Below are 27949 nucleotides of genomic sequence, written 5' to 3' on the forward strand. Positions count from 1 at the left end.
CGGACTGCTGAGAGGATTATTGTCCCCCCCCCCCCCCCCTTCAAGAACTGTACACTTCCAGAGTAAGGAAAAAGGCTGGAAAAATCACTCTGGACTCCACTCACCCTGCCCACTACCTTTTTGAACTGTTGCCTTCTGGCCGACGCTTCAGAGCTCTGAGCACCAGAACCGTCAGGCACAGGAACAGTTTTTTTTTTCCCTTAGGCTATCCATCTCATGAACAGTTAAACTGCCCCATTGAGCAATAACTATGTGCAATACACAGTTTAGTCTTTCTTATATTTATCCAACACATCCAACCTCTTCTGCCATTTCATTCCTCTGAAAAAAAAAGCAAAAAAAAAAAAACATTTGCACTGTACATAACAGATTTGTATTTGCCCTGTACATAACAGATTGTATTAGATTTGCACTACCCATGTGTATGTGTGTATGTATGTATGTGTGTGTCTGTACGTATGTGTATAATTATTATTATTTTTTTATTATTATTATTATCTATGTCTTGCTGCTGTTTTTGTATTGTTTTTGTATTGTTGTACGCTGGAAGCTCCTGTCACCAAGACAAATTCCTTGTATGAGTAAGCATACTTGGCAATAAAGCTGATTCTGATTCTGATACCATGGTTTACCATTTACTACCATAGAATCAAAGCACCATGGTATTACCAGGGCTGTAGCAAGGTATTCTGGGACTCCTTACTGTATATTGGTCAGGGCCCCTTTCCTATTAAAAAAATACAGTTTAGAATTTGTTGTGGGGCCCCCCTGGATCTGTGGGCCCCTAGAATCTTTACCACCTTTCACCCCACTAGCTACTGCATGATACCACCACAGTACTTTTTTGTGTTTTTAATGTATATCATATGAATACATAATTTTCCATTTTGCAATATTATTACATAATTTTTAAGCGTGTGATTTGGCAATGACTATTTTTAACTGACTATTTCAGCTATTCGTCATGACAAGCCACGCAGCCTCGCTTGTGTTCAGGACGGATGGTAACGTGTCAATTTCTAAACGCGTTCTGTGGTTTATTGGCACTACCGAGCCACCGTGTGTTTGTGTTTGGTTCCGACGAAAATGGCCGACGAGCTGGAGAGAGTACGAATTTCAGCCGCGGAGCTCCGAGAAGAAGCGTCGAATTTTACTTCACACCGCGACAGTTTAAAAGGTCAGAGTCCCCCTAAACATTCTTTAATAATTAATAAAACGTATTGTCTGACACAAGCTCCATTTTGAAATGAAACGGCAAACTTAGGGTTCAGTTGGCTAATAGCTAGCTAGCATAATAGTTCATAACAGTCTTCGCTCAAGCGGAATAAGAGTCGCTCGTTTTAACGTTTATCCACCTCTGCGTGATTTTCCCCTGTAACACAACAAGCTTGTATCTTTACAGCGTCATGTAACTCAAAATAAGAATTTAAGAGATCAGCATTTGCATTTGGGCACAGAAGCAAGCGTAATGCAAACTGTCATTCTGGTTTAGAAGGCGGCAACTTCATGTATGTAGTAGATTTAATAGGAGAGTTTATGTATAGCCAGCTGTCCTATCCCAACTCTTTAACTTTAAATCACTAGTTAGTCATTGCAGTCCTTGTGTGACTAGTCAATATCTTTTGCTGGGTTAATCTAGAGTGCATGCAACAGGTTGTTTCCTCGGATGCCATAGCAACAGCATCCATTATTGATTTTTTGATCACTAGAGGCATCATATGTTGTGATCTGACCTTTTCTCCATGCTTGATGCGTACCTTTTTTATTAAAGAACCAGAACCAATTATAAACTAGACAAAATCACAAAGTTCGCTAAATATTTACATAATAACTTGTATGTTTGTGATAAGTTACTAAGTGAAGTAAGTTACTAAGCCAAGTAATAAATTGTGATTTCATGTTTTCGAAGTCAACATGAAATCAAAATTGATCTTATTTACTTTAACTCATACCTGGTCTTAATGGAATGTCACGGGTTCTATACAAGTTAAGTTCAATCGACAGCATATGTGACAACATTGATCACCAAATAAAATATCAGCTCGTCAGTTGTTTTTTTTTTTTTAAAAAAAGGAAGCAAAATAAGTTTAAAAAAGAAACTACTATAAGGCACTTACAATGGAAGTGAATAGGGCCAGTTCATAAACATTAAAATACACACTGTTTCAAAAATATAGCCAAAAAATTTAAACATTATGTGTTCACATGATTTTAGTGTGGAAAAATTGCTTACTAACCTTTTTTGTGTAAAGTTAGATTCAATATTTCAACTATTGCCATGATGACGCAACACTGTAAACCCTATAAGCAATTTTATGACACTATAGCCTACGTGTAAACATGATTTTAATGTTTACGTCTTGTGGCTATACTTTTGAAACAGTGTGTATTTAAAATTTTAATGGACAGCCCCATTTAATTCCATTGTAAGTGCCTTATTGGAGCCGCAATTTTTAAATAAACGAGGGACGGGATGATTTTTTATTTATTTTTATTTTTTTTTGTGGTTATCAGTTATGCTACAAATGCTGTCGATTATGTTTAACTTGTATCAAACCTGTAATATTCCTTGAATGTGAGTCATTTGATTCAACATATCCCAAAGACAATTGTTTTTTATCAGTATGTAATAACTTGCTTAGCCTGCCCTGCTATTTTTTGGGCCACCCAGTGGAACGTTGTCTCTTCCAACCAGTTAAAGTAATTTTTTCTGCTTTCATTTCTTCTTTTTCATAGAATTGCGAGAGGAGGGTAAGAAACAATGGCAACGAGATGGTAAACGTCCAGACCTGCAGCGGTACAAACCTGGTGGTGGTCAGTCAAGCAGACGCAAGGACAGCGCAGGAGAAGCACACATTGCTTTTTCAGACAGCATGCATCCCCAAGGAGATTGCAGTTCTGATAATGACGTGAAAAGGCCTGGCAACTCACCAACCAGTCCTGAATGCTCTTACAACCATGGAATAGACAGCAGAGACTTTCCAAATGACAGTCAGCCTGAGACAAAGGATCATAATCCTAAAGAATGTGTAAGCGATAAAAACCACCAACTTATGGATGGAAACGCTGTTAAAAGCAGTGACGCCACCAGTGCTGGTACATCCAGGTCTCCAAAGCAGTCTCGAAAGATGCGTAAACCTGACCGTGAGATATATCAACCAGGGGGGCGGAGGTCTCAAGGAAACAGAGAAACTGGGACAAGCAAAGAACTCGACGGTGTCACCAGAGAGGACAAAAAGAAAGAAGCAGCAGTGGGTGATAAATCAGTGGAAAAAGATGATTGTATGTATTTACCTGTGGAGGAAGTGAAGGAGAAAGAGGAAAAGCAAAGAAACAGATGGGGAAAAGATAGCAGGAAAATGCAAGATCAAGGAAAACAGTCTGAAGGAAATGTAGACTCCCCCTCTGCAAACATCAGCGAGAGTAATGTCGAGAGTATAACTGGTAAAGTCAACAATCTCTGCATCAGCGGTCAAGCTAGAGTAGAGTCGGAGAAAAATAGAGAGGAAGGTAGGCAACATGGTCCTCACAGGAGAAAACCTAGTGGAGAAGGACGAAGAGGCCAAGCTGGGGTGGGAGAGGACCAAAAAAAAGAAAAGGGAAATGGGAAATCCAGACCAGGAAAGGAGAAGGAAAGCAACCAGGTATTCCCTAAAAAAGAGGAAGGGGAGGTAAGAGGAAGAGGCTCTGAGACAACTCAACCTGAGCAAGAGAAATGTAAAAGACCAGAGGGAAGACGACAGAGAAATGTAGGTGGAAAAGAAGGAAGCCGTGACCAGAATCTTAACCACGAAAAACAAAGAGGCAACAGACTGAAATTTAAGGGTGGAGACAGAGGGAAAATATCTGAAGGAGCAGATTCAAACAGAATCAACTCCGTGTCAAAGCGTTACTCTGAGTCGGATATCCGACGACCTCGAAACCGCACCTACAGCACAAGTTCGGCCAGTAGTGGGACCAGCATGGACGGGCTTGCTGAGGCTGAGAGATGGAGGGCAGAGGGTGCAATTACGGAGTCAGCGGTACGCACTACAGAGAGAACATCCGGACAGAGGGAGTTTGTCCGAGGGAGCCAAACCCGGCAGAGGAGGAGGACAGCTCGAACCTTGTCGTCCACCGACTCGCTGGAGGAAAATGAGGCCTGGGAGAGAGAAGATAAAAGAGATCTAAGAGATCGAGATGCTGAAGATGCAAGGACCTCTCACAGGGGTCTTGAAGGGGGCGGTAGAGGCCTAAGAGCATCTTGTGGTCGAGGAGGTATCTTAAGAGTGTCTTTGGACAAGCATTCAAGCACATCCTCAGGTGCCAATGAGGAACAAGCAAGCCAGAAAAAACTAAACCCGAGAGGTCATGGAAGGGGCATCCTGGTTCTTCCCGCCCACACGGATCTGACTATGGCCCCTGAGCCTGGCCCTCAGCTTGGTGGAATGAGAGGTGGAATGGGTTTGAGCAGAGGAAGAGGGGGTCGTGGAGGTGGGACAAGACGCCTTTGGGACCCAAACAACCCAGATAAGAAACCAGCTCTTGTGTCAAGCAAACAGTCTCAGAATGCATCTCTCCATCAGGCTTTGTATTTTCAACAGGGTGGATATGGCACCTTGCACTTCCTGGACACTGATGATGAAACGACTGGAAGTCCTCCGGTCCGCCAGGGGGAGTACCTCCAAAATCAGCAAGCTACTGCAATGGCTTACTACAAATTCCAGAATTCTGACAACCCCTACTGCTATCCCTTAGCAGCCAATTCCCCGAACACCCCACCACGTTATCCATACCCATATACTATTCCCTACCAAATTCCTGGTTCTAATGGAATGTATCCCGCCTCTGCTATGCCACCTTTTTATGGACCCTATGGGCAAAGTTACCCTCTTCCAGGGGGGTCCTCTCTCACCCCAGAAGAGGCAGAGGTACAAACCGGAGGGGAGCTGGGAAAGTTGCTGCGGTTGGCTGACAGTCAAGAGCTGCAGCTCAGTAATCTGTTGTCCCGGGACAGACTGAGCCTGGAAGGACTGGAGAGGATGGCCCAGCTCAGGTGAGAAAAAATTAAGCAAGTTGTGAGTTGATTAGCATATATTAGAATGGATTTAATGGATTAGCATATATCAGAAGGTGAGTGCTCCATTTAGAAGATTGAAATTGAGAGCACTATAATTTTTTTTTTACACCTTTAAACATTTTCAGCCTAAAACAACTAACAGTTTTTCTTTATAGATGGTAACTTTGAGTAGCATTTGTTCATATTTTGTTGGACATTATAGTAGTCTGAGTGTTATACTAAACTTTTCTGTCTTCCTCTAACTTGTTCCTTGTCTTTTCTGTTGTTCATACAGGGCTGAACTCCTAACGTTATACGAGCGGGTGATTTTGACAGACATAGAGTTTTCAGACTCTCAGAATCTGGACCAGGCGCTGTGGAAGAATGTGTTCTACCAAGTGATTGAGAGGTTTAGGCAGTTACTGAAGGACCAGACCTCAGACACCTCCCCACAGATCAAAACTATGCTTATGTCCATACTGGAAGAGGTATATATGTGCAAAACAGTCTAATTCCTCTATGTGAAATTCACTATCATGGTCTAATTTGTTTGTCCCCCAACACGTTTATTTAATTGCCTTTCATAATTGTCATAGTTCATCACCACTGGTCTTCACTGTAGAATTAAACTATGAATTAGTGTTGGGAAAGAGAGGTTTCTTGTGGTTTGATGTAGCTCCACTGAATTATATCGACCTTATGCGGGAGGAAAGTAAGGTACAATGTTTTTTTGTTTTTTTTTGCTCTAGGGGTCATTATTCTTCGACTCACTGCTGAAAAACCTGCAGACAGTGTTTCAGTTCAAGTTGGAAGACTATATGGACTGCATGGCTATACGAGCAAGACCTTTACGCAAGACGGTACACACTTTTTGTGCTACTATCAACAATCCCAAATACTTAACATTATTACTTCAAGCCAAACAAATATTATACTGATCAGCTTTAAAGTACAAAAACTGATCTGTCATTTTAGGTCAAGCAGTTTTAAAATAGGAGCTAAAAGTTGTACAGACACATTCAGCAAGTGTGAATCCTCTTACGTTGTTGCAGGTGAAGTATGCTTTGATCAGTGCCCAGCGCTGCATGATCTGTCAGGGAGATATCGCACGATATCGTGAACAGGCCAGTGACTCTGCTAACTATGGGAAGGCACGAAGGTGAGTCATGTTCAGAGGGGATACAAGGGGATACACAGGATACAAGTGATCCAATATGTTTATTTATGACTATTTATGACCTATGACAGTGTAAATTCTTCTATAATTTCTTGGTTTTAATAATGTCCATTTAATAATACCCGTTTTTTTTTTTTGTGTGTGTGTGTGTGTGTGTTGTGTGGATGTTCAATTTAAACCCTTAGACTCTTTGGACCTGCCATATCTTGAAAAGTTATTTAACTTAAAACGTTAAAGTCCCCATACACATGGGTCAGGCATATGAGGTATCGTTTGAAAGCTTAGAATCTGAACTTTTAAGAGAATGCCATCACTTTTGCATTTGTTACACAAAATAACAAAATAAGGCCTGAAAACATGTGCGTCACAAATTAACGCCCCCTAGATGTAATGGGGTAGGAATATTCATTTGAATATAAAAGTCTTTCACATGGCACTTAAATGGACAAGTCATATATCAAATCTCTTATTCTCAGGAATGGGATGTTTGCCCTAATACCACAGTTTGAAAGATTTTAAAAAGAATCATAAAAGGAAATATGATTTCTGTAAGTCATCAAATACATACGCCTCTTTTATGCACCGATTATTGCTGCTGTAAGCCCAAATAGCTAAAACTTTATATCTGATTTTACCTTAGGCAGTTGTCTAAAAATGAGCCATTTTTTTACTTGTCTGTGAGCTTGCTTGGCTGAATAATCCAATATTATATCTTAGATGTCCAGAACAAAATATGCCATCCAGCTGGAAAAGCATGCTAAACAAATCATCATAAAAGTATGTTAGTGACTATTGCTGATAAAATGTTATACATCATACGCAAAGGTGATGATCTCAGCTATCTAATGACACCTCGGTTGAGCTTCTATTCCACTAAGGCTATGTTCAGACTGCAGGCAAATCCGATCTTTTCAGGCAGACTGTCCGCACTATTAATTGCAAGTGATCAAATCAGATTTGCACGTTCAGACATAACCAACCTATCTGCATGGGTTGCTTTGGTAATGACGTAGTGGGACCCACATTACGATGCTTTCAAAACAGATGCGGGAAAAATGGAGGTGCATCATCTCGCTCTCCAAATAAACGCCCTGTCCAGTCGTGGTACAGAACTTCTCCGTCGCACAAGAAAAACTCAGCGACGAAGGAGACTGGGAAATATTGTGATGTTCCGTGCTGCAGTCACCGATTTTTGATGTCATCATTGTGTGTGTCGCGTTAAGAGTGACGCAGAAGACCATTTGAAATCCGATTTGAGCAGCCAGAGTGTCCGGACTGAGACGCATCTGAAAAAATCTGATTTCAATCGCGTTTGAATCAGATTCAGAAAAATCTGATTTCATGTGGTTTTTTGCTGTCCAGACTATCAAAAACTCATCTGGATACTATCTGGATATGCAAAAAAATCAGATTTTTAGTGGCAGTCTGAACAAGGCCTAAGTGGCCGAGATATTCAATGAAACGATAAGGATGATGCATAAACTGAAAATTAGACAATGTCTATGGACGAGTAAATCTGTGAGGGCTAAAATGTATTAGAGCGCCACCTACATTTCAAATCTGTATATTGTGATGGAATGTGATAGAGAAAAATTATTTTTTCTAGTACTTGCTGTCATCTATTGGAACAAAATAAGACTTTCAAAGTGAGAGAGCAAACAGAACCAGAATTACATGCTTAAAAAGTTGGGACAAAAAAAAAGATGAGAAAAAAAAATTCAGTTTGTCATAAGATTATAAACATATAATCTTATGATAAACATAAAAATATGAATAATTGGAGTCTTTTTGTTATTTCGGGGAATTTCTGAAAAAAATAGACAATTTGTTAGATTTAGTCCACAGTGTGTGTGAATAGTGAGCTTTTAAATTTGAGTGTGAAACATTGCAGACAGCAGCCCAAAAATGCATCGTTTAATGAGTTAAGCAATCATTCTCTCGTTTTATGTGCAGTTGGTATCTGAAAGCTCAGCAGATTGCGCCAAAAAACGGGCGACCTTACAACCAGCTGGCTCTGCTAGCAGTATACACGGTGAGAACACAATAATTTGCCTATTGAAACAGTCTAATAACCGAGCATTCTTGCCACTCAGTTTCTTCACGATTTTTAAATTAATTTATATTTTAAAAACCATGTTTTTTTTTTTTTTTTGCTAGTTATTGGTGTTGCTTCAGTTATGAATAATAATTGAAATCTAAGCATGTTCTTTTTTCTCCAATCTCTCTATCAGAAGCGAAAGCTTGATGCTGTTTACTATTACATGCGTAGTCTAGCTGCGAGTAACCCAATCCTCACAGCCAAAGAGAGCCTGATGAGTTTGTTTGAGGAAGCCAAGCGCAAGGTATACATGTTACACTGCTGCTTCATTTGACTAATCCAGTTATAACACATTGCTGCATGACATCACCATTTAGAAATATTTGCAATCTGTGTTTGGGGAAAAACTTGACTGTCTCCTGTGTGCTAGAACTAGAATTAGCTATTTGTTAGCAATAGTTCAAGGACAATATTTCACTTTTTTTGTTCAAGGAAAATGTTTTAAGGAGTTCTTCAAGGAGAACAATAAAAATTGTTCAAGGAGAACTTTTCACTTTGTCTTCCCAGGCTGACCAGATTGAACGTAGACAGAAGCAGGATATAGATGGAGATACTCGTGGCCCTAAAGGTCATGCAGGTGGGCGTGGTGGTCGGGGGGAAGACACCACCCGTGTAGAGATCTGGATTCTTCCAAGTGGACATCCAGGCACGTCTCGTACAAAGGGAAGCGAATCGGGAAAAGACTCGGAGCAGGACGGGGAGCTGGGCATTCTGAGTGCCAGTGATGTGAGTGCTTGGATAACACCTGTTTTCTTACCACTTGTTTGTTTGTTCTCTTCCTTTTTTATGCTAACAGCTATATCATGTACTGTAATTTATTCATTTCCGTTTGTTTTGTTTTTTTTCCCGGTCATTTTTTCATCAGTATCCTTGGCCTAACAACATGTCCCAATCATATGCACTGTGTTAAAGTGATAAATACTGAGTAAATACTAAGTGGTTGATATAACGCAGGGCTCGACAGTAAGCATTGTCATGTGCTTGTCCTCCGGACAAGTAAATTGGTCATTCACTTGTCTGAGTAAAAAAGTTACTTTTAACATTTAAGCTACATGATCAAGTAACGTCAAAGTTTATGTGTATTTTTTTGTAAAATTATGACATATGCCCAACCTAATAGTGTACCTATGCAATCAGTTCAATTCTCTGCGACGGAAATATAAACTGAACTGGGCAGGGGAGGAGGCTATTGTCATATGATAATTATTTTATGTCAAGTATGGTAGTCAAATAAAGGAAAGCCTCCATCACCACAATTAACAGCAGGGATGCTCACTCTTCTATGGAATGAGATCTACTTTTTCATCATGTTATTGCAGCAAGATCTACCATGTACAATGTAGGCTATACGTTATCACAATATCAACATTTCAGTAGTCGGTAGTGAAATTTGACAATTCTCAATACCAGCTTCAATACCACAACAAATAATAACATTAACTAATTTGTTAATTATGGAAGAATGGTTTCAAGTTCCTTTTTTTTTTCTATCCCCTTTTCTCCCAATTTGGAATGCCCATTTCCCACTATTTAGTAGGTCCTCATGGTGGCACGGTTACTCACCTCAATCCGGGTGGCGGAGGACAAGTCCCAGTTCCCTCCGCTTCTGAGACCGTCAAGCCGTGCATCTTATCACGTGGCTCGCTGTGCATGACACTGCGGAGACTCATGCTACCTTCCGCGATCCATGCACAAATTACCACGTGCCACATTGAGAGCGAGAACCACTAACCGCAACCACGAGGAGGTTACCCCATGTGACTCTACCATCCCTAGCAACCGGGCCAATTTGGTTGCTTAGGAGACCTGGCTGGAGTCACTCAGCACGTCCTGGATTCGAACTCACGACTCCAGGGGTGGTAGTCAGCGTCAATACTCGCTGAGCTACCCAGACCCTGGTTTCAAGTTCTTAAGTAATTATTCAAGACTAGTAAACATTCAGTAATAAAATAACAATAAAAAACAGCAATGAATAGAAATCGATTAAAAATAATAGAACAGAAAATACAAATTAAGAAAATTCTGTGCTTTTTTATAACAGCTTTAAATGTTTTTAACAGCAGTTTCAAGTATTCAAGTAAACATTCAGAATGAAGTGCAACATAAAACTACTACTGGTCTTTACTGTATGATTATAATACATTAATACTATTTAAAGTAACGCAGTTAAGAGCAGTGAGTGTTTTCTTGTTATGGTTGTTTGATTATTATAATGACTCACTACACTAGATGGCAGCAGGTCTATTAACTTCATTTATACTTACAAGTCCGACATTTTAATACAAATCTGCTTTTTTCTCAGCTGTTTGCGTTCACTTTAGACATCACTCCCTGTGTTTAAATGAATACCTCACCAAGATGGGCATTTTGGTTAAATTTGAAATGTATATGACTGTTCAGGCGTGCATTAGTGCGAGCATTTCAGAACATACACACGCGGCCTGTCAGTCAAACAGGGTGCAGCTGTTACTAGATCGATTGCGAATTATAAAATTACGTGCTCTTGATTACTTTCAACAGCAGAATATGAACTTTCTAATAAGTGACACAGGCCTAGGCTATCACAAATATAGCTGGTTATTTTTTTGTTACTGACGTTTTAATCAGTCTGCTTGTCTGGTCGTGCAGGTACTTCTCTTTCACTTGCCCCCTCAAAAATCCACTTGTCCCGGACAAGCAGACAAGCGTTAATGTCGAGCCCTCTAACGACAAGACATTTTGTTGGTTGCTTGATTCTATATTTGTGATGTAGTGCTTGGTACAGTAGTTGTACGTTAGTGAAAATCTCATGTGAAATCTCAGTGGTGCAAAATTCGCTCCACTTAGCTGTATTGCATATTAAATGTGTTCTGATTTGCTACAATTTAGTAGAGTAATGCAGGAGTTTTGGCCCTCTTCCAGCATACCCTTTCCCCCCACGGCAGAACACGCCTGTTCCATTTTGCTGGTCGTTTGGTTTTGTTGTTGAGTAGTCCTTCCCACAGTGAAATCTCATTGGTCTTGCATCGTGCTCCCCATAGCTGTTTAATAAACATTAAATATGTTCTGGTTGTCTGATTTTGTCACTAGACCGTATTTTGCCTTTTCAAATCAGAAAAATTACTTTAGTAAAATTAGCTGGAAACTTGTTGCATCACACCTGGTTTGTGTTCATCAAGCAGTGTTACATCTATTTCCCTAATTTCCTTTTATCTATTTTTTGTGGCTGCCGAGAATAAAAACTTGAACAAAATCTGAAAGAAAAAGCGAGAGGCCAGGTTTTATGTTGCCTGGGTTTTGTGTCTACCTTCGAAATCTGACGCATTGTGCTGCAGTTAGATCCATTACAGTTATTTTATAGCTACAATGACCTTTTTCGTGTCAACTCTTGACGTTGTATTTCTAAGTTTACAATCTGTCAAATGAGTGTACGTGTAAACAAAGGAAAATATTTTGTGAGCTGAACTCTGTTACAAACTAAGGCAGACATACGTGCTGACATGCTCATGCAAAAACACGCACACATTAGAAGAGGTCATCTTGAGTTGTTTATGAGTCTCGCACAGGATGAGACTCACTATGAGTCACCCATCCATGGCAGAAAAGGGCATCAGTGGGCTGTGAGGCAGCCGTCATCTCCGTAACCTTGAATATTTTCCCACGTCAGCATTAAATGCGCACTTACACTAAGAAATTTCACCTCCTTTCGTCCATCCATTCGTCATTTGTCAATTGCTTCAGGCAATACACTGATTTAATTGAATGAGAGCGTTTTAGATTGATCAGATAAACAAGGTGAGTTTGTTAGTTTTCTGATCATTTTGTTTTCTAATCAAGCTGTTGTGATTTGTGTACACTTAAGGAGCAGTTGGTTTCATGTGGAAAAACGTGTTCCATTTTTACTATAATGAGTGATCACTGTAATTACAACAGTTTCTGCTGCTTTTATATACAGTTCCTCATTTCTGTCTTTACAGCTTAATAAGAGATTCATTTTGAGTTTCTTGCACTCTCATGGAAAGCTCTTCACCAAAGTAGGGTAAGTCTTAATATATACAGGTTCATTATGAAGTTCCATTTTTTTTAAATGTATTATTTTGCTGTTGTTAATGTGAGTCACAAACCTTTGATCAAATGCCCAATCATCTCAGAACATCTTTAGGGTTTTAAAAACCCCATTAATAATATGCTGTGAAACAACATCTTAATTCATTATTAGAATAATCAGAAACATAATCAAGTCTAATAATCATTTGCACATTGTATTGTAATTGGTCCTCAGAATGGAGAGTTTTCCTGCTGTAGCCAGTAAAGTACTGCAGGAGTTTCGGGCCCTCCTCCAGCATAGCCCCTCCCCACTCGGCAGCACGCGCATGCTGCAGATTATCACTATCAACATGTTCGCCATCCATAACGCACAGATCAGAGGTAAAAGTACAGTAATGTGTAGTATTGATTCATTTTCAAAAATTTGACTTTTTCTCTGTTACCTCGTCTTCCTTGCTTCTCACTTTTCTCTGCCATGTCTCTCAATTTCCCTTGATTAGCTAAAGGGCAGGGTGAAACTCGATCTGTTTTGGAGGAGCAGACCACATCTTTAGGTTTAGCTATGTTTGGTCTGCTGGTGCAGCGTTGCACTGAACTTTTGAAGGAAACGCCGGCTGGTAAGTCTGGTAAAATCTTGTGAGTTTAGTTGAAGTGTCATTTCTGTGCCACTAGCGGTACCAAATGGAATTGCAGTCTTTTTGTTTAGGTGGCTTGACTGGGTCAAACAATGCTATGCATTTGGGGGTGGACTACCTGATTTCACCAAACAATGGATGAGAAGGGTAGTGTGTGAAACTTGTTTGAAATCAGTCATTATTTTTCCGATTCTGTTTGGTGCTGCTAGTTGCACAGAAATTAAACATGTTAAAGGAATAATTCACCCAAAAATGAGCTATCTTTACTGTGAATGATGTAAAAAAAAAAAAAAATCTTTCATTTTTTCTCTCTTAGAGCCAATCCCTGCAGAAGAATTGGGGGAGTTTGATGAGATGGATGATGAGGAGGGGATGGTACGTGTGTCTGCGTTCACCTCTGACCTCCGAGAGCTGCTGCCCAGCATCAAGGTCTGGTCTGACTGGATGCTTGGACACCCAGAACAGTGGAACCCACCTCCATGCAGTATGCCGTAAGTACTGCTCGTGTTGATTTAAAGGGATAACCCAAAAATGAAAATTCATCATTTACTCATCTTCATGCCACCTCAGATGTGTATGAATTTCATGCTTCTGCAAAGCACAAATTATGATTTTTATTAGAATATTTCAGCTCTGTAGGTCCAAACAATGCAAGTGTGAATGGGTGCAAAAAGTCATGAAAATGTATATTGTCAGTTTAAGGTACACTCGGCTCTAAAATATTTTTAATCTGTCAGAAATTGCTCGTTGTGAGTGCAATCTCAATAAAATGGTTTTAAAAATCCTTATCCGATTATCATGAATGATATTTATTGATCAAAATTGTTTGGAACTCTGGTTAATACTGTGCCCTGATCTGTGTGTGTGTTTATAGGGGAAGTCCAGATGTGTGGCAATGCCTGGCGGACCTGTGCAACTCTCTGGCACGCGTGTATCACAGTGAGTCTCTGCTGTATAAAGCCGATGCAGATGGAGAAGGAGATGAGGAGCTCCGAGTCCTGCAGCTAGAGGAGGATAAAATGCTGGCTGGGTTTGTCCCTCTGCTTGCTGCTCCGCAGGATCCCTGCTATATAGACAAGGGAGCAGATACGGTCAGTAACGTACACACAGGCACCCTCAGCATGACTTACTTTACAGGTGCATCTCAATAAATTAGAATGTGGTGGAAAAGTTCATTTATTTCAGTAATTCAACTCAAATTGTGAAACTCGTGTATTAAATAAATTCAATGCACACAGACTGAAGTAGTTTAAGTCTTTGGTTCTTTTAATTGTGATGATTTTGGCTCACATTTAACAAAAACCCACCAATTCACTGTCTCAAAAAATTAGAATATGGTGACATGCCAAACAGCTAATCAACTCAAAACACCTGCAAAGGTTTCCTGAGCCTTCAAAATGGTCTCTCAGTTTGGTTCACTAGGCTACACAATCATGGGGAAGACTGCTGATCTGACAGTTGTCCAGAAGACAATCATTGACACCCTTCACAAGGTGGGTAAGCCACAAACATTCATTGCCAAAGAAGCTGGCTGTTCACAGAGTGCTGTATCCAAGCATGTTAACAGAAAGTTGAGTGGAAGGAAAAAGTGTGGAAGAAAAAGATGCACAACCAACCGAGAGAACCACAGCCTTATGAGAATTGTCAAGCAAAATCGATTCAAGAATTTGGGTGAACTTCACAAGGAATGGACTGAGGCTCGGGTCAAGGCATCAGGAGCCACCACACACAGATGTGTCAAGGAATTTGGCTACAGTTGTCGTATTCCTCTTGTTAAGCCACTCCTGAACCACAGACAACGTCAGAGGCGTCTTACCTGGGCTAAGGAGAAGAAGAACTGGACTGTTGCCCAATGGTCCAAAGTCCTCTTTTCAGATGAGAGCAAGTTTTGTATTTCATTTGGAAACCAAGGTCCTAGAGTCTGGAGGAAGGATGGAGAAGCTCATAGCCCAAGTTGCTTGAAGTCCAGTGTTAAGTTTCCACAGTCTGTGATGATTTGGGGTGCAATGTCATCTGCTGGTTTTGGTCCATTGTGTTTTTTGAAAACCAAAGTCACTGCACCCGTTTACCAATTTTGGAGCACTTCATGCTTGCTTCTGCTGACCAGCTTTTTAGCAGGATTTGGCACCTGCCCACACTGCCAAAAGCACCAAAAGTTGGTTAAATGACCATGGTGTTGGTCTGCTTGACTGGCCAGCAAACTCACCAGACCTGAACCCCATAGAGAATCTATGGGGTATTGTCAAGAGGAAAATGAGAAACAAGAGACCAAAAAATGCAGATGAGCTGAAGGCCACTGTCAAAGAAACCTGGGCTTCCATACCACCTCCGCAGTGCTACAAACTGATCACCTCCATGCCACGCCGAATTGAGGCAGTAATTAAAGCAAAAGGAGCCCCTACCAAGTATTGAGTACATATACAGTAAATGAACATACTTTCCAGAAGGCCAACAATTCACTAAAAATGTTTTTTTTATTGGTCTTATGATGTATTCTAATTTTTTGAGATAGTGAATTGGTGGGTTTTTGTTAAATGTGAGCCAAAATCATCACAATTAAAAGAACCAAAGACTTAAACTACTTCAGTCTGTGTGCATTGAATTTATTTAATACACGAGTTTCACAATTTGAGTTGAATTACTGAAATAAGTGAACTTTTCCACGACATTCTAATTTATTGAGATGCACCTGTATAAACAAACAAACAAACATCTTCTCCGAGTGATCCATCGCATCACCCTCATGCTCTGCCATATTGCGTACTGGGTGATTCACGCACAAGCTGTAATGCATCATATTTAATCTCATGATTGCAGCTGTCCTATAGTGACCTTAGTACTATCAACCATGTGTTTCACTCATACACTACTAGTCAAAACTTTGGGCAAACTAGACTGAATTTATGGTTTTCATTATCTTAAAAACATTTTGATCTAAATATTTATGACTAAATTATTGAAATGAGTTTTGTAGGCAAACATAAATTGTTTATACCTATGAATTTCTTTATAAAACCAATATTGTATATTTTTTTTTTATGCATGAGTTGGACTGAATAGTGAAGGAAAAGTTGCTAACCAGTGCTCAGCATACATGGAAAATACTTCCATTCTATTGAATTTTTTTTTAAATCTCTACAAAATTTGGTGTTATCTTAGTTTGATGACTTTGCTATTATTCTAAAATTAGGGAATAATAAAGAGTAAAATTATTAATATTTTTTATATTTGTTATTTTTGTAATATAACATTTCATATTGTTAAATTATTATTAAGTATTAATAATAAAAAGTAAGTGTGCCCAAACTTTTTGACTAGTGATATTTCTGTCCTATTGAGCTGTAATGATAGGTAATTAAATTATTAAATTAAAAGAGAGCAAATTACTTTACTTTTGTTAAACATTCCATCTGTATTTCATTTATAAATTATTGAGCCCATAAGAAGGTCTTTTCCATATACTTTGAAATGAGTGTAAATGCGTCTCCTGTGACCACTTGTGTTCAGATTTGGAGGGGAGGGTCTCTGATTTCATGACGACATGCATCAGTCACTATGTTATTGTGTTACTGCATGATATTAAAGCGCAACAAAGTCAGAAAAGACTATTAAAGCACTAAAACTGCTGCGATGTTTCTCCAAGATGCAGTTGAAATTGAATCTAAGGACAAACTCCGATATTTTAGTGGATTTTACATATACACCTTAGCTCCAGATGTGTGTGCTTGTCATCTGTGTCCTTGCATGTTGATATCAGACACACTGAGGAAGATCCATGAAGTTCTCGTACTTGTGTATGTGTTCGCTTTTTCACGTTTTCTAATCGGATAGTTATTTAATTTTAAAGCAGCTTGTAACCGGCAAAGTTTAAACTCTTGTTTTAACGCAGCAGTTCATTGACCGGTGGGGTGGCATTTCACTGCTGTCCTGGATGGATTTAAGACGAATTAGCATTTACACCTCAAATGCGATTTGGTCACATGCATTTTTGACTACCATCGTATGCATTTTGTGTGATCTGATCACAAAAAGTTTTCAACACCGTTTAGACCTGTAAATAGGGCTGACCACAAGTGATCGGATCACCTGAAACGGTAATCTTAATACCAGGTGTAAACAGGGTCATTCTAACCAGACTTTAGAAATCGCACAAACTAAAGTTAAACACTTATGATGTCAAATTATGTGTTAAATAAATAGGATGATCTTAAGCACATTTAATTAATCTCATAAATGAGGATGTTTTCTATAGCAGCCTGAACACATGAAAAACAAATGTTTTTCTGTTGTAGGTCATAGCAGCTGACTGTAAAAGAGTGACTGTTCTGAAGTACTTCCTGGAGGCTCTGTGTGGACAGGAGGAGCCACTGCTGGCATTTAAGGGAGGGAAGTATGTTTCAATGGCATCATCTCCTACACCCAGCATAAGTGCAGAGGACAAGACGCAAGCACAAGAACAGGTAAGGTGAAACTCAGATTTCTTGGACACCTGAAAGAAGTTTATTCAGTTTTACTTGTATTTTTTTATTTTTATTGTATCAACGGTTTTGTGCTTTTCCAAAAACTGAGAATCTTTTTTCAGTAACCCACCCATCAGTGTGTAAGTATAATTAACCATCTGGGTGGAGCTCAACTAATTCCATTGTTTTCTCAGGATGATGATGTCATTGTGGAGGAATCGTCTCTCTCGGCATCGGAAGGAGAGATAGATGGAGAGATGGAAGGAGACGGAAGTGAGGATGATATTAGAGAGCTGAGGGCACGGCGCCACGCTCTCACACACAAGCTAGCACAGCAGCAAAAACGCAGGGACAAGATTCAGGTATCTCTATCTCACAATACCATCTTTTATAGTAATTTATAACACCTTCAACGCATATACAGTGCCACTTTATTTTTATTTTGGCCACAAACTTTCAAACTCAATTTCAAAAGAGCAAGGAAAATCTTTCAGTGGTGTTTCAACTCAGTATGTCAGAGCATGTGTGCAAACTGCTGAGCTACAGCTCTGACATTGATGTGTCCAGTTAAAGATGATAGAGTGCATGCATTTTTTTGTCCTTCAGGCTGTTTTGCAGACTGGTGGGCAGCTGGAGATTGAGATCAGACCGTTCTATTTGGTTCCTGACACAAACGGCTTCATAGATCACTTGGATGGCCTGAGGAAGCTTCTGGCCTGTGGAACATATGTCCTGGTTGTGCCCCTTATTGGTGAGTCCATCACTGATAATCAAGATGCACAGTTTCTCTTTTAGTTTTTTGGTCTAATTTAATCGTATTCTCTTTCCATCAGTGATCACCGAGTTGGACGGTCTAGCTAAAGGGCAGGACAGTCGTGAAGGGATCGGGAATGGCACACATGCTAGGCAGGTGCAGGAGAAAGCCAAAGCATCAGTGATGTTTCTGGAAAAAGCCTTTGAGTCTAGAGATCCCTGCATCAGAGCGCTCACCAGCAGAGGAAACACGCTGGAGTCAATTGCCTTCCGCAGCGAAGACACCTCTGGACAAAAGGTCTGTGTGTGGGGGTTTCCCTTTAGAAATAGTATGGTATTACTGATCGGTTAGGTTAGGGTTAGGGTTATCAATTTCTTATATTTTATTCATATCTCACAGTACAGGAGTTTTTTTTTTTTTTTAAATGGTGTGGGCATCAACTTCTAAATACAGGTAATTGGAACACTCAACAAACATGATTCTCTCCTTAATTACTTGACAAGCTCTTTAATTAGACCGGACATCTTAATGCATCTGTGAAGTGATCCAATATGTTAAGCAACTAGTGCCTTTCATAGGTCCATATCACCACCTAGAATCACATAAAGAGTTCACCAGATAAGACTGAGTACATATTAATACAGTCATATAAGATGCAAACATACAATTCACCCCATCACAGTATATGAGCCACTATAAAATCATGAATACATGTTTGATGAAAATAAATGGTGATCTGACGCATCAAGCAACAAATGCCATTCATAAATCAATATCACCAATTATAGTCAAGTGCAAAAATTAATCAATAGCAAAGTGAAATACAAAATGACAGTACAATAATGATTTCTATTCAACAGAGTATTGGTGAGAGACTATTTAGGGATGCTTAGAGGTAACAGGAGAGATCAAAATCCTCATTAAGGCCCAATGGACATCAAACAATACATCCAATAAGCTTCCCGTTGTAGAAGTTTTGAAAACTCTTCTGAAACTATCTACTTTTCAATTCCTATACAGGTTCAGGGCTCAACGCTAAGGATTGTTTTCTACTGGCCCGGTTGGGCCAGTGCTTTAGATTTTTACTGACCCTGCCAATATTTTCACTGGCCCCACACAAAAATGATAAATAGCTGTTTTTACCATCATGGCTTTAAAAATGTGTCCGAAGGTAAATATTTTTAAAATATATTATGTTTTTAAGGCAATGTCCCACAAAATTGAATCACATTTATAATTTGCAAGATATGATTTATGCCTTATGTAATCCCATAAAAACACTTTACAGATATAAATTCATAAATACTTCATATTAACCTCAGCCGTCCTGCCATTTACGCATGTGTTTTTAAGTGAAGAGTTCTGTGGAGGAGATGTGTTTTCGGTCACCCATTTAGTCATGCTGTCATGCAACTTTTGGCCATGTGTAGTGTATTCACACACAGGATCAAAGATTTAATCACTGAGTTAAAGATGTGATTATTGTCTGAATGTAATAAACATATGAATCCCTGAGAAGAGACTTGCTACCAAATCGGTTGTGACGTGTCATATACATTAGGGAGATATTAGGCCTAATCTGTGAATTAAGAATGTGTACTGTATATAACATGAAATCAGACAACCTAAAGACCAACACTGACTGATATACAAAGCACAAAAACAAAAATACCTGTACGGTCCAGAAATGAGAAATGTAACTGGTGTTTCATTAGTATGATATGAAGTAGACTGTTTTGAATATTCGTCTTCACCTTGCAACTGAACAGATCTGATAATAATAGCCTAATAGCCATAGTGATTTTGCTTCTTTTCATATCAAACGCTATTATTATGATGAGTTAATGTTTACCTTTTGAAACAAACCTAATTAAATCTATACTTACATTTTGGATATTGAGCAGACACGTGTATAACTGGGGTTTAACAAAGTTTATTACGTCTCATTCGGCGCTTCATCTCTAACTGTTTATTTACAGTGGGAATAAAACTAGCGCTCTGTCCCTTTACGAGAGCACATGCATGTTAAACAGTCAACGCTGCACGGAGAGAGATGATGATGAGACATATACACAGAGAGACATGAATTTTCATTCCTATTGAAAGAAACTGTTGATTTCTTGTGTTGCAATGTGTGGATTACTGCTTTTCACCAACATGTGAAAATGAAAAATGTGGGGATTTCATGCACTGTGAACACAGAATGTGCGGGGATACTTAAAATGTTGCGCAAGACGTGCAGTCCCGCAACGAAATTCATTAAGTGGGTTTTTTCCCTTCTATTTTCTACACATTGGTAATAGCTGCTGCTAAGACACATGGAAAAGAGCGAGGACAGTATTAGTAGAGTGCACTCGGTGTCTGCACGTGACTCTGCCTCGGCTCGTCCAGTATATTATGTGCTTGTGCATCTTTGTGAGCTAAATAGAATCACGCTCGCTCGTCAGTTAGAATACTTAGTTCGCTCAGTGTAATTTTTGTGCTCTCTCACTTGTTGTTTTCTTGCACTAATGTTATAAATGATGCACTGGCCCGATCGGGCAAGTGACAGTTCTAGCAGTTGGCCCGAATCTCTCTCTCACTGGCCCCAGGCCATCGGGCAGTCCTTAATGTCGAGCCCTGAGGTTAACTGTTTTATATCATGGTTACAATCATGAAAATATTTAGAGATTGGTGAGGTAACGTCATGTCTTCTAATAGCTGATTTATGTTCACTTATATGCTTTTTTAAAGATCTTGACGTCTTTCCAACATAGATTAATGGACAGAGGCATTTTAACATATAGATCACGTGATGTAGAACGTGTGATCAATGAGTTAATATAAAAGATTTTTCCTGTAAGTCTGTGAAATGATGGGTTCTTATTATAGAGGAGGAAGCTGCACTGTTTCTGCATGGATAACAACCCTTTATGAATGCATGTTTCTTTTCTGTAACTGCATCAGGTTTTACCAATTTATTTGCTAAATTACAGGATCATTTGTAAATGAATATGTTAAAAAATTTCCTGTAAGGGTCTGTGGAAAGAATGTACCAATATTTTTGAATAATATTTTTAATTTCCTGAGGTTTATTGTAAGTTAGTACATAATTAACAGAAAATGATTTATTCTTTCTTTTATAATTCTGATTTAGCAATAATAATAAAAAAAAATAAAAAACATTGGGTGACTGCTCTCTGCAAAAACTCTGTTAATTTAAATGCACAATGCAAAAATAATACCAGCCACACAATGAAGAGGGGTCGGCACTCATAAGAACATGTAATATAAAATATTTATTCATTGTCGTTTTCACATTAATGTGAAAAAAACCAGCGTGCCAATTGTAATAGCAGCACTTACAGTAAGTAGCCTACATGTTGAGGGAAATCTCTTTAAAATCTTTCAGTCTTGACCTCTGAGACATTGCTATGATATCCATTAATGCAGCATTATGGATTGAATTGCGATATGGCCTTGCATGATTAGTAATAAAAGATTACTGAATGGCGTTTAAAACAGTCTGCATTGACTGCTTTAGTCAGCAATACATGAGCTAGTGGCTGAGTGAGTGAGGTCCAGAGTGATTTTTCCAGCCCTTTTCCTCACTCTGGATGTGTGCAGTTCTTGAAGGGAGGGCAGGGGGCAACCAATAATCCTCTCAGCAGTCCGAAATGTCCTTTGTAGCCTTCTGATGTCTGATTTTGTAGCTGCACCAAACCAGACAGTTATTGAAGAACAGAGGACAGACTCAATGACTGCTGAGTAGAACTGTGGCAGGTTGAACTTCTTCAACTGGCAAAGGAAGTACAACCTCTGCTGGGCCTTTTTAAGAATGGAGTCAATGTGGGTCTCCCACTTCAGGTCCTGTGAGATGGTAGAGCCCAGGAATCTGAATGACTCCACTGCTGCCACAGTGCTGTTCAGAATGGTGAGCGGGTTCAATGTTGGGGTGTTCCTCCTGAAGTCCACAATCATCTCCACTATTTTGAGCGTGTTCAGCTCCAGGTTGTTTTGACAGCACCAGACAGCCAGCTGTTCAACCTCTCTTCTGTATGCAGAATCGTCGTCATCTTGGATGAGGCCGATGACAGTAGTGTCATCTGCAAACTTCAGGAGCTTGACAGAGGGGTTCTTGGTGGAGTAGTCATTTGTGTACAGGGAGAAGAGTAGTGAGGAGAGCACATATCCATGGGGGGCACCAGTGCTAATCGTACAGGTGCTGGAAATTAATTTACCCAGTCTCACTAGCTGCTGCCTGTCCGTCAGAAAGTTGGTGATCCACTGACAGATAGAGGTGGGAACAGAGAATTGGGTTAATTTATTCTGGAGAATAGCTGGGATGATGGTGTTGAAAGTGAACTGAAATCTACAAAAAGAATCCTTGCATATGTCCCTGGTCTGTCCAGATGTTGCAGGATATGACGCAATCCAGTGTTGTCTGCATCATCCACAGACCTTTTTGTTCGATAAGCAAATTGAAGAGGATCCAGAAAGGGTCCACTGATGTCCTTCAGGTGGGCCAACACCAGTCTCTCAAATGACTTCATGACCACAGACGTCAGAGCGACGGGTCTGTAGTCATTAAGTCCTGCGATCTTGGGTTTCTTTGGGACAGGGATGGTGGTGGAGCGTTTAAAGCAGCTGGGAACTTCACAGGGCTCCAGTGATGTGTTGAATATCTTTTTGAAGATTGGGGCCAGTTGGTTGGCACAGGCTTTTAAACAAGTGGTTGAAACACCGTCTGGGCCCTGTGCTTTCCTTGTCTTTTGTTTCCGGAAGACCTGGCACTCATCCTCTTCACAGGTGTTAAGTGCAGGTTGAGTAGCATAAGGGGGGAGGAGGGTGGTTGTAGGAGTTGTTTGTGTGAAGTGAAGGTCAGCATGGGTGTGGGGTGTGAGACTGGGCTTTTCAAATCTTCAGTAAAATACATTCAGAGTTGGGGGGTTGTGGCTTTGTAGTTGGTAATATCTTTCAGGCCTCCACACTGATGCAGGGTCATTAGCTGAAAACGTGTTTTTCAGCTTCTCAGAATAGCTTCTTTTAGCCACTCTAATCTCCTTTTGTCAGTTAGTTTTTGGCCGGATTGTACAAGATTTTATCCCCACTTCTGTAAGCATCCTCTTTGGCCTGATGAAGCTGGCTGAGTTTTGCTGTAAACCATGGTTTGTCATTGTTGAATGTTTAATAACCATGGTTTGTCGTTGTTGAACGTTTAATAAGTCCTACTAGAAATGCACACATCCTCACAGAAACTGATATATGATGTTACAGTATCTGTGAGCTCGTCCAGGTTGGTGTCTGCACCTTCAAAAACACTCCAGTCAGTGCATTCAAAGCAGGTTTGTAGTTCCATCTCTGCTTCATTGGTCCATCTTTTTACAGTCTTTATTATAGGTTTAGCTGATTTAAGTTTCTGCCAGTAGGTCAGAAGAAGATGAACCAGAGAGTGATCAGATAGTCCCAAAGCTGCTCTAGGGACAGAGCGATATGTATCCTTTAATGTTGTGTAGCAGTGATCCAATATATTTCTGTCTCTGGTGGGGCATGTAATGTGCTGTCTGTATTTTAGCACTTCACGGGTGAAGTTGGCTCTGTTAAAATCACTGAGAATTTAATTGATGTAAAAGCATGTTCCACTGCCTCTCATTTTCCCCTTTAACTCCGCAATGCGATCCGCTCTGAACAGCTGGAAGCCCGGCAGATGTAATGTGCTGTGCTGGAAAGGCTTCACTCAGCCCAACAGAGTTTGAATGTCCTTGTTTGTATGAGTGAGGAGATTTTGTTCATCCGTTTTGTTAGGAAGAGAGCGGAGATTCGCTAGATGAATACTCGGCAGCGCTGTTCGAAAGCCGCGCTGTCGGAGCTGGACCAGCGCGCCGGCTCGCTTCCCTCACTTGCATCTCAAAGCGTGCTTGAACAACACAGTTTCGCCTCTAAAATGTCCAGCAAAACGTCCGAATAGTCAAAAAATGGAAAAGATTGTCTGGTATGTGCTGCCAAATGTTCAGCAGTTTGACCCTGGTAAAACTGATTTGAAACAAATTGCTAAACACAGGACAAAAAAATAAATAAAAAGAATTGGAGAGCTCCACACCGAGGCGGCCATCTTGTCATGATGATCCCTTCCCAAATATTAGCAATGGATTTCATAACTTCTGCACTCTGTTTGGGTGGTTTTGTGCTGATCAACAATAGCTGTGTTTGTTAAAAATTATTGATAACACTCTACAATAAGGTTTGTTAAATGTGTTAACATTAGTTAATGCATTAGGTATCATGAAATACAAATTTTTTTTTTTTACAGCATTTATTAAATGTTGTTAATATTGGTTAATAATAGAGATCGACTGATATTGATTTTTTACAACCGATATGATACCGATTATTTGTATGTTTACATCTCTGATAACCGATATCCAGAACCAATATTTTTCATCTTTATTTTACAGAGAAAATATTCAACAAACAATTTGCAAAAATGTTTATATTACAGTAATAATCACATACTATGCTTTTTATATAATAACTACAAGAATAATATATTTAATATATAATAGGCTAAATAAATTGACATATGATGTTTTCAAACAGAGAACATGAATAAATGACAAAGAAGTCTACCAACATTGCATGAATGTAATCTTCCATTCTAAACTACAGTTTTAAAAGGTTTAGCTGTTGTTTAATATAGCCAAATAGTTTGCTGGAATAAGTATACATTCTCAGAAAAGTAAAAAAAATAAAAATGAATACATCGCTGCGATTACAGAGTCCATCCGGAATGGTACCAGAATTATTAATGATGTTTTGTCAGTCTCTAGATTATAGCAACTGCCTAACGAAATACCTGTTGACAGAGCTGACATATTTTGTTTTTTACAGTGAGCAGCACGTGTGCATTCTATCTCGCAGCAAATGACGTGAATATTGTAATCCGACACAAAGCAATTTTAGACGCGTTTTTTGTAGTATTTTGTACTTATAAAAGTATTTTGTCCCATGAATGTCTATGTGTTTATGCAAACCTTTTACTCAAATGGTGTCATGGAGATCATTTCTACAGAGCTGTATATATGTAGATGATGATTCATAGCAAAGAACACCTCTTTTAAGATCTTAGTTGATATTGAATCTAACATGCATGTTATTGCATTCGCTGTTTCGAAAAGCTTTGTTAGCTCTTCAAGACCAATGACAACGAAGGATTGAAGTTGCTCATGAGGAAAATTGTGAGACAATGTTTTCTGAGGTGCTGTATAATCGCATAATTCCAGATTTATTTCTGACGATTTCAATTTTATCAGTAAAGAAATGAATGAAGTTACTATTGTGCTTCGACGCAATATCTGATCCAGTTGAGGCTTTATTCCTAACCAGTTTAGCCACAGTACTGAATAAACACCTAGGGATTGTTGTGGTTATTTTCTCTGAGTTTGCTAAAATATGTAAAAACATCTTAAAACCACAGAAAAAGTAGTTGATGCGAATTTTGCAATATATTCCAATTCTTCTGAAGCCATACAATCACTTTGAGTGAAGAACAGACTGAAATTTAAGTTACTCTCATAAACGCCACACAAATCATATATAGTGACATGCCAATAACATCAAACCTCATTGATTCTTGCGGTCTTTCTCGTGACTAAACATCATGACACAAGTCGTAAAACACATTTCAAGCATTCTCTTCTTGCTATTTTTGAATGCATCCAGAGCGAATGGCCCCTTAGAGGGTAATTTTAAGGTTTATATGCTCATGAAACTTTATGCTCTATTTTAAACCCACCCATTCATTGTGTATCTGTCTCCTTAGGGCAACAACGATGATGTCATCCTGTCCTGCTGTCTGCACTACTGTCAGGACAAAGCCAAGGACTTTATGCCTGCTGAGAGAAGTGAACCATCTCACTTATTACTTAATACTTACTAGTTTCATTTATGTGGTTTTCTTCCTTTTGAAATTCTCCGATCTGACCAACACATCTGTGTATTTTCTTCCAGATGGGCCGGTGAGGTTGCGCAGGGAGGTGGTCCTGCTCACAGATGACCGCAACCTGCGAGTCAAAGCTCTCACACGCAACGTTCCGGTCCGAGACATTCCGGCGTTCCTGAGCTGGGCTAAAATAGGCTGAACCACAGACCAGATCTACTGCTGTACAAACCATTCGTCCTCCACTACAACAGTTGGAGAGGAAATTATGTCCGAGAGAGAGAGAGGATGAATATAAAGGGGGAAAATACAAGCTTTTTGTCTGACAGAAAGAGCACAGAGTGAGAAACCAAACCACTTTATGAGAAACGGAGATCTTCCCCTAAAAATGCAGCGTGCATGGACAGCAGCTTGCTTCTGAGAGAGAAAGGAAAGTATGGAGGGGTGAAACCAGTTTAGCTGATTTAGGGGTTTGTTTGAAGTATAGAAGGCCTGGATGAAGAGACATCAGTGAATGCATGCAGGGTGTTAGAGCGAAACCAGCATTGGCCCATCTGCTGTTTAGAGTGCCAGCTTGCAGTGATTGTGTGGAATCACAGAGAAAGAGTGGCCAGTTGCGCTGGTAATGAGTTCGTTTCAGTGTGAGGAAGATTTCTCTATGCAAATAGAGAACTTATTTCGCTCCTCAATGGTCTGTTATGAGGTGAGAGCTCCAGTAGGAGGCAGTGTGAGGGGGTCAGAGCGATGAGACATTCAGCTTGATGTCCCCTCTTGCTCTTGTTCTGTGGCCTGGAAGGCACATGTGTGTAATGCCGTTTATTGTGTTGTTTCATTGCCTTAGTGCATGCTTTTGTTTGCTCCAAGCATGATTATTTTAATGCTCTTATGACATACATGTGTATTTAAGTCAGCGTTGCATTTCAATTCATTTATCAGTTATCAATAACAGTTCATTTATCAGTTATCAATCACAATTTAGTTCTAACACCGTTGTAACCATCTAATCTTCTGTAGTAGCTCTATGAAAACATCTTTGATTCACAAATTCTATATGTAATTATGTCAAGATATAAAAATATAACCTCAGTTACTCCTGAATAAAAGTATTTTCAACACTGATGTCAAGTAAATACTGATGTAATTAATTGGTTATGAGAGTAGTCTTAACACTACACATTTCTGTTTAAGGAAGAGTCTAAATGTCACGGTGCTTCTGTTGCATTACTGAAAATTCAAGTGTACCTGTCACTAAATAAAAAAAATAAAAGCTGCACTTTTTCTGCGGTTGTTCAAACATCTCTGTGGAAAAACATTTTGAAAGACAAAAGACAATGTACCAAAAATGGTGAAACCAGATGTATGCATTTGTTTAACTGACATCCAGTACACTGCATTGCTTGTTCACAAACACAGCAGAGTCTAAAAATGTGTTTAATTCATAGTTTTTCCTGTAGAGCTTTAAAAAGGTCATAAATATTATTTGCCAGCCTGTATTAATATGTTTGTCTCTCCTTGCATGTAGAAATAGATTTTCTGAGTTGATTTTTTTTTTTTTCCATTTCCACAGATAAACATTAGTTTTAATGTGAATTCTTGAGAATAAATGTTATTCATCATTTTAGAGCTAATTTGTTTTAATGGTCAAAGTATCTTCCTCACTTTATTGTTCCTTTTGTTGCGATACCATTGTTCTGTTGTAACATGAGGTCTTTTGTTTTTAATGTCGTAAAATTGATTAAAAATTCATTGGAGTTTGTTGTTTGTCTTTTGTGTGTGATTCCTGCTTCATTTGAACTCTAGATGTCACTATTTCTCATTGATTACTGATCCAGTGTTACTCTTTTGA

The 27949-nt window shown here is 39.3% G+C and overlaps 1 protein-coding gene across 1 annotated transcript; it reads left to right on the top strand.

Moving 5' to 3' along the window:
• Positions 1–1085: 1085 nt before the first annotated feature.
• smg6 (SMG6 nonsense mediated mRNA decay factor) lies at positions 1086–27854 on the top strand. The gene is made up of 19 exons (XM_051683351.1): positions 1086–1177; positions 2737–5035; positions 5334–5526; positions 5788–5898; positions 6091–6197; positions 8169–8247; positions 8447–8557; positions 8821–9039; positions 12270–12331; positions 12575–12720; positions 12840–12956; positions 13291–13465; positions 13849–14065; positions 17267–17434; positions 17629–17796; positions 18041–18185; positions 18268–18485; positions 25987–26068; positions 26175–27854. Exons 1-19 carry the CDS (start codon positions 1087–1089, stop codon positions 26303–26305), a joined length of 4839 nt encoding a protein of 1612 aa, XP_051539311.1. The 5' UTR covers position 1086; the 3' UTR covers positions 26306–27854.
• The last annotated feature ends 95 nt before the right edge of the window (positions 27855–27949 follow it).

The sequence above is a fragment of the Myxocyprinus asiaticus genome, chromosome 42, assembly GCF_019703515.2.
Source record: "Myxocyprinus asiaticus isolate MX2 ecotype Aquarium Trade chromosome 42, UBuf_Myxa_2, whole genome shotgun sequence".
NCBI lineage: Eukaryota > Metazoa > Chordata > Actinopteri > Cypriniformes > Catostomidae > Myxocyprinus > Myxocyprinus asiaticus.

What these genes read in the sequence shown, in the direction of transcription:
- smg6 (XM_051683351.1), top strand. Translation starts at nt 1,087, where the DNA reads ATGGCCGACGAGCTGGAGAGAGTACGAATTTCAGCCGCGGAGCTCCGA. An exon ending in AACTATGGGAAGGCACGAAG is followed by an intron (nt 6,198 to 8,168) that starts GTGAGTCATGTT and finishes TTTTATGTGCAG; the next exon opens with TTGGTATCTGAAAGCTCAGC. An exon ending in AAGCTCTTCACCAAAGTAGG is followed by an intron (nt 12,332 to 12,574) that starts GTAAGTCTTAAT and finishes ATTGGTCCTCAG; the next exon opens with AATGGAGAGTTTTCCTGCTG.